This window comes from Rhinichthys klamathensis, unplaced genomic scaffold (assembly GCF_029890125.1).
Source record: "Rhinichthys klamathensis goyatoka isolate OS25496 unplaced genomic scaffold, OSU_Roscu_1.1 h1tg000035l_1, whole genome shotgun sequence".
Classification (NCBI taxonomy): Eukaryota; Metazoa; Chordata; class Actinopteri; order Cypriniformes; family Leuciscidae; genus Rhinichthys; species Rhinichthys klamathensis.
The window spans coordinates 5419057-5425986 of NW_026606583.1; the positions used below are offsets into that span (position 1 = coordinate 5419057).

General features: G+C 38.3%; 1 protein-coding gene across 12 annotated transcripts in view; it reads left to right on the plus strand.

Annotated features, from left to right (window-relative positions):
* mapta (microtubule-associated protein tau a) overlaps positions 1 to 2305 on the plus strand; it is a 36143-nt gene extending 33838 nt beyond the window's left edge. For 11 of the 12 annotated variants that reach the window (XM_056245990.1, XM_056245993.1, XM_056245995.1 and 8 more), the window contains one exon: positions 1542 to 2305. In XM_056245990.1, the coding sequence (XP_056101965.1) occupies positions 1542 to 1739 (198 nt within the window). In that variant the 3' untranslated portion in view covers positions 1740 to 2305. The remainder of the gene's footprint in view (positions 1 to 1541) is intronic. The other variant, XM_056245991.1, reaches the window with a different exon arrangement.
* The last annotated feature ends 4625 nt before the right edge of the window (positions 2306 to 6930 follow it).

Below are 6930 nucleotides of genomic sequence, written 5' to 3' on the forward strand. Positions count from 1 at the left end.
TGGTCTTCTGTGTTTGACTGCGTGTTCATGAGACTCCGAAGCACACTAGTTAGGAGAAATCAAGATTAAAAACAATGCCTAGAAATCCCAAAGTATGTGTGTTCTTTCTTCACTGAGTTAAATATCTCCGGACTGGAACTCCATTTGTCTGATGACAGTCCGAATGACAGTTGACAGTGAACGCAATAACTGTTTGTTGCGAATGAACACAACGGATATATTCACTTCAGAGAAGAAAGTACATGGATTGTATTTCATGTTGCAGTTTTTGTGTTTTTTTCTGGGCGAGTCTGAGTGAACTGAGGCGCTAAGAGTCTTAAGAACACACAGTCGAGCACAGAAGACCAACGGTCAGGAATCACATAACATTTCAGAAAAACTTGTGAGGCAATTTTTTTTACTAATGTACTGTTTAAATATAATATAATTTCTAGTTTGCATAAATTTCCAGAATTGAAATCTGAACATTGGATAAAGCCAGGTTTATAAAACATGTTTTTTTAATTTTGTTGATATATTAGAGTTAAAGGTTTTTACAAAGGGGACTTTGCATGTCTCTTTTTTTAACACTGAAAATACTGTCAACAGTCAAAAAAAAAAAATCACTATGTTTTATGAATAAATTGTTATTAACAGACCCTTCAGAATATATAGGAGTAAAACTGGAAAGATTTGTGTATATAAGTGCTGCTGATGAGAAGTTTTGTCTGTAGTGTCTTAAAACAATCAAATGATCACTTGATAAATCCATTTGCAGATAAGAAACCACTTAGTGAATTAATGTGCAAATTGGTAGATGGATCAGTAATCAACAAAGATAAAATATTTCATACAAATGAATTAAAAATTGCTTATTGCTTATAAGCAATTTTTGCTATTGCTTATAATAAGCTTCCACAAGTATCTTGTGAAATGCATCTTGGGTGCCATCTCCTGGCACAGAGTGATGGGAAATCAACTGTACAAATGAGCAACTGACCAACAAATGATAACTCTATTTTAAGAAGATTAAAAAAATGTTTAGTTTAAATTATGTTTATATTTATATAGAAACTCATTTCAAAAAGTTTTTATTGACTTATTTTCTCATGCTTTTTTATGCTGATTTATCCCTTTTAACACCATCTTTTTTTATTGTTTGACAAACAAACATTTTTTATTTTTTGACAAATTGATTATTTATACATTGATCATTCGAATATGTTATTATTTAGCATTTTGAGGGTACACAACAACTATTTCTGATTTTATAACATCCAAGTCCTGCCCTGCAGCTTAATGGCCACTAGAGAGCAACAGTGATGTCAAATGATGGAATGGCCCTCAGAATACAGGATTTAGATTAGCGGTAGTATTTGCTTTCTAGGAGTTTTCAGTACAGAATGATCCTGGATGCCTATGCATGGGTTCATGGGTGTTTTCACTCGAGAATTGTGTGTTAATCTCCATCCAAGAATCCCAGGTCCCCTCTGAACCAATATCCAGTTCACCTCAGGCATTTCAGTCGCTCTCGTTAGTTTTCATGTATTTCCTTTCCCCAGATTGAGTCGCACAAACTGTTGTTCCGTGAGCAGGCCAAAGCGCGAACCGACCACGGCGCAGAAATCGTGTCTCTAGACGAGTCTCCACACGGCCTGAGCACCGTCTCCTCTTCTGGCAGCCTCAACATGGCAGACCCGCCGCAGCTTTCCACCCTCGCCGACCAGGTGTCTGCATCGCTGGCCAAGCAGGGCTTGTGATTGGACCATACCACCACCCAGCCACGCCCCCAAAGCCCACCCCAGAAATCAGAACACACACTTTCACCTGCCTGGTGGTATTCTAACCTCTCTCTGAAAGTCATTTTGTGGCCCAGAAAACAATGCCAAGTAACGTTTGGCAATCACTGTTCGATTTTGTAATACTTCAGATTTGTTATAGGCCAATGAAGCTGTTTTAACTGTGAATTGTGTATGAATTTGCCTGTTCACTCATCCTTTGCTTTACGGCAGGGAATTTAACAATTGGGAATTTCTTGCAGTAGCCCTCCCTTGACTATATTTAGCAGCACAAAATTACGTTCATGTATTTGAATGCCGTTTGTTGACCATTTTATATTTTCTCTAGGCATGCCTGGTTTTTGGTTAGTACTGGATTTAGGACAGACAGGGTTCAGACAGAACCCATTTTTCACTTTCAGAGAGGATTGTTCTCATTTTTGAATCAGGATAAAATTAGATAGAGATTATGAATAAGTCGCTTAGCAGTGCTTAAAATAAAAATTAGAGCATTGAATCTTGACTTTGAGATTGAAAGAAGCTTAAAGCCCCACAGTCCATTTCTGAAATGATTTGCACGGCTTACGTGAAGAACATCAGGTGCAGAACAGAAGCTGGAAGCTTTTTCGTTGTGCTGTTGGTCAGAGATTACACTTCCTGCAGTGAACCGTGTGATTCATAAAGAAACTTTCTTACAGTATTATTCTGCGGATATGAGATGTTTATGATATGAACATACTTTTTTGTGTGCCTACTGGCAGTCTTAAATTATTGATTTGAATTATGTCAGTGCTTCTTTGAAAATGCCTCTCCTACTGGGTTTTTTTTCGGAACTAACATAACATTTAACTTGCATTTATATTTTTAACATATGCATAAAACAAAATATCTTCAAATTGTAGCTACGTGTTTACAGCTGTTTTGGACATTTTTATTGGTAACGCTTTACAGTAAGATTCAAGGTTTTAGCATGTATTATTAATGCATCATGAAATAAAAATGAACAATACTTCTACAGCATTTATTAATATAGGTAAATGTTCATTTCTACATATACTAAATTGCTGTAAAAATTTGTTCTTTGTTGTTCGAGTCATAATGCATTAACTGATGTTATTGCAGAGTGTTAATTAATGGCAGGTTGCAGGTGAGAAATCTGGACATTATTTGAAATCTCTCGTGGAAAAACACAACCTATGCATCTGTAATTTTTTCCCATAATACTGCCAACAGGTCCTCTCTTTTCCTGCCATGACATCCAGCTCTAGCGGAGATGTCATTTTTTAGATGAATTGCCAAACTGTATTGCAAATTTGCCCACTACACTGATAACATCTTCACGAAAAACCATCACCTGAGCACAAGCATGCCGTTAAACAATGCTCCGTCTCACCTCCTCGTGAACACATCCTCCACTTCCACTTTAGAGCTGTAAAATGTTAAGTCAAGGTATTCTATTCTACTGAATGATGATGTAATGACCTTAACCAGTCACATGGCTTAAATTCTCTCTGCACTGCACTATCGCAGAATGTTTTAATGAGCTTTGAAGCACTCCACACTATCTTTGCTCCTTGCATGCATTTCATGTAAGCAGCCTGAGATACGGCGTTGCCTCTCACACGCCTACTTTTGCGTATATCCCGTAATCGCTGATGTGCTTATTAGGAATCTATGTAGATAGTAGTGGAAAAGAGCACTGCTCAGACGGCGACCCCTGTTTCTTTGTGTTGGAGAAGGAGCTGTGTAACTACCATTAGATATTTAATGTATGTTTATTGTATGTTTATGACTGTATGTTTATGAGGACTTGAAGAAAAAAAAGAAAAAGAAAAAAATATGCAGAGAAGTTCAGAGACCATGCCTGCAACACTTTAACCTGCATGCTGAGTTTTTACATGGATTGGCGACACGTTTCTGAACGTTTTCTAACTAGGGTGTTTTTTTTTGGAAAGGTCGGCAGAGCTTGGATATGGGATAAGGTGTTTTGTTCCGCTTGTGATGTTGTGTTGAGGGGGGAAGTGAGTGTGTAGAAGACAGAAGAGGGAAAGAAAGTCTGTCCTTTGGTTTAAATGTCTCACTCTATAGCATCACGCCTGCGACATGGTTTTGGGCGCAGTTTTGCCATCCTGTTGTCATTGACTCCATTTTTGCGGTTGTAAATTTTAGCTTGGGAATTGTGGTTGTCAATATTGTTTGTGTGTTTTATTAATAACTGGTTTACAAATATTCTTGTTGATGTACATGTGAATTTGGAAATAAAGGATATTAAGCAAATGTCTACTTTTTTATTATGCTTTTTATTATTACTCAAAATACTTATATTAATACATATTCGTGGTGTCGCTGTGTTCATCAGAGCACATTGTTGGAAAAAATTAGGCAAAAAAAAAAAGTCAAATAGACATTATGTTTTGGGGTGGGGGGGTTCTTGTAAAACATGATTATATATATAATATATATATAAAGCATATTTAATTTTGCAAAGGTGTCAGTTCATTTTAGACTTTCTCTCAGAGTATAAATGGATCTGTTTACATGAAAAGCATTTTATATTTTAGAAACATTATATTTGGGGTTAGAAAACTAGTTTTAGGCTACTGTTGCTTAAAATCTTGTCAGTTATCAATTTTCAGTAAATGAAGCAGATTAATAACTCAAATAACAATAAAAAAAAGAATGGTTAGTAAGAAAATAGTAAGTAAATTTAATTTATAAAGCACATTTACACACAGCATAAAACTGACCAAAGTGCTGTACAGTGAATAACTAAAAAATAAAACAAAAACACATGCCTTTTAAACAAACAATACAACTTTGACCTGAATCCTAAAAAGAACTGGGAACCAGTGCAAGGAGGCCAGAATGGGGGTGATGTGCTCACGCCTCCTGGTGCCAGTTAAAAGACGCGCAGCTGCGTTTTGGACCAACTGCAAACGTCTAAGTGAGGATTGGGGGAGGCCAAGTTAGAGGGAATTGCAATAATCCAGCCGTGCTGTAATAAAGGCATGGATCATTTTCTCAAGGTCGTTGTGAGATAGGAATGATTTCAAGCTGGAGATCATTCTGAGCTGGTAAAAACTATTTGCGACAACAGAGCTAATCTGTTTATCAAGGCAGAGTTCGGAGTCGAGGATGACACCCAGGTTTCTTGCATAGGGTTTGACAGAAGGGGTGAGGTGACCTAGATTTTGCACTACAGTGCATCTTGCCTTGGGAGGACCAAAAATTATGACTTCTGTCTTGTTACCATTTAACTGGAGAAAGTTGTTAGCCATCCACATTTTGATGTCTTCGAGACAGACCAGGAGAGATTGTATGGAGTCCCTAGATTTTAGAGGCAAGTACAGCTGTGAGTCATCCGCATAGAGGTGAAAAGAGATGTTATGAGATGTTATGTATTCCAGGTTACCACTGGAATACATTGCAGTGAACTTGACCATGTCCCTGTCGGAAAGTCTTCTCAAAAGGGTTTCAGGACAGTAGTCCTCCATAATTATTTGCAAACATTCAGGTCTGCCTCCATACTCCTTTGCAACCCCTTCATGATCAAATCAACTCCTGAGGGAAACAATCATGTCCTGCCTCATTTCCTCATAACTGAATAATATGCCATTTCTTTTACACAGACATGAATGTTGCCACGTCACGTTGCAACAGCATCAAAGTGACCGTTGTCGTAAGTAGCGCAAGTGCATTGAAACGATAGTTCACCCAAAAATACAAATTCTGTCATTAATTACTCACCCTCATGTCGTTCCAAACCTGTAAGACTTTCGTTCAACTTTGGAACACAAATGAAGATCTTTTTGATGAAATCTAAGAGCTTTCTGTCCCTCCGCACTTCAAGCAGATTCGGTTGAGCTTTCCCAGACAGCAACATAGTGTCGGCCCAGATCCGGCCCACATCTGCTACGCGTGGATTCCACATGTAGGCCTACCAGATGTGGCCCGGATCTGGGCCGACACTATGCTACTGTCTGGGTCTGTTCGCTGATCAATGTTTATATGTGAATAAAAGACTAAATTCAATCTGTTCATCATATACAGCGATCGTGTCTCCTTAGAAAATATAGACTACGCTCAATTCATATGGATTAGTTTTACAATCTCTTTATGAATGTTTTGAAGTGTCAAAGTGGTAGTTGCCTCTACTGCCAAGCTCTCAGATTTCATCAAAAAGATCTTCATTTGTGTTCCGAAGATGAACGAAAGTCTTACAGGTTTGGAACGACATGAGGGAGAGTAATTAATAACAGAATGTTCATTTATGGGTGAACTATCCCTTTAATTACATCATAGAACAGGGCATCAGTTTATTGTCAGGGACTCGTCGTGAGCATCAAAGTCCCTTTAAGACATTTCACTCAGCGGCCATCTTTGAAACGCCATTTCAGTCAAGCAAGTGCAGCTCCTTTCTCTTTGAATGGGGAGACATCAGATTCTCTTAAGCTGTTCACTTACGATTAAATTTCATATTTGAGATCACAAATGAAATCTGACAATTGTCTCACAAATTTAGTTTATGTTAAAATAGCATTAAAAAGCTGTTAAAAGCCAATGTGGAGGTGCAGTCCAGATCATTGACTGTTTCTATAGCAACCGGAGCTTCTAACAAGCTGCAGTGACGTGATGATTGTATCTTTTTTATTTATGGCTTATTCCGCCATATTGCATGTTGCACTTTCTCCTATTCATTCATAGTAATATGAGTGCACCGTCTTTCTATATATAAAGTCTTTGGCCGCATCCAGTGTGGACCGAATGAAATCCAGCATTTAGCTTATCCTGATAAGCACTCATTGTCACAGTTCGAAACACGACAGCTTTCTTCTTCCATGAGGGGGTTTGGCATCACGGCATCTTTGTTGCCAGGCAGACCGTTAAAGAATGTGACACAAGTCTCCAGGAAATCCTGTAGAATTCACCCAATTAGATGACGACTTCGAAACTCCTGAAGTGATTCCAATTTTGTGTGCCAAATGCAGATCAGATGTTCAGCCAGCGGTCTGTGGGCATGACGTCTGAGGCCCTGTCCCAAATGGCACACTTCATATGCGCTTTTTTGGTCTTGTGGACTTATATACAATGGCCACCGCGTGTCCATGTGTTAAGTCCATGAGACCGTAGGCTGTCCCATTTGTTATTTTAGGTTTCAGAAGGGTGCTTGCAA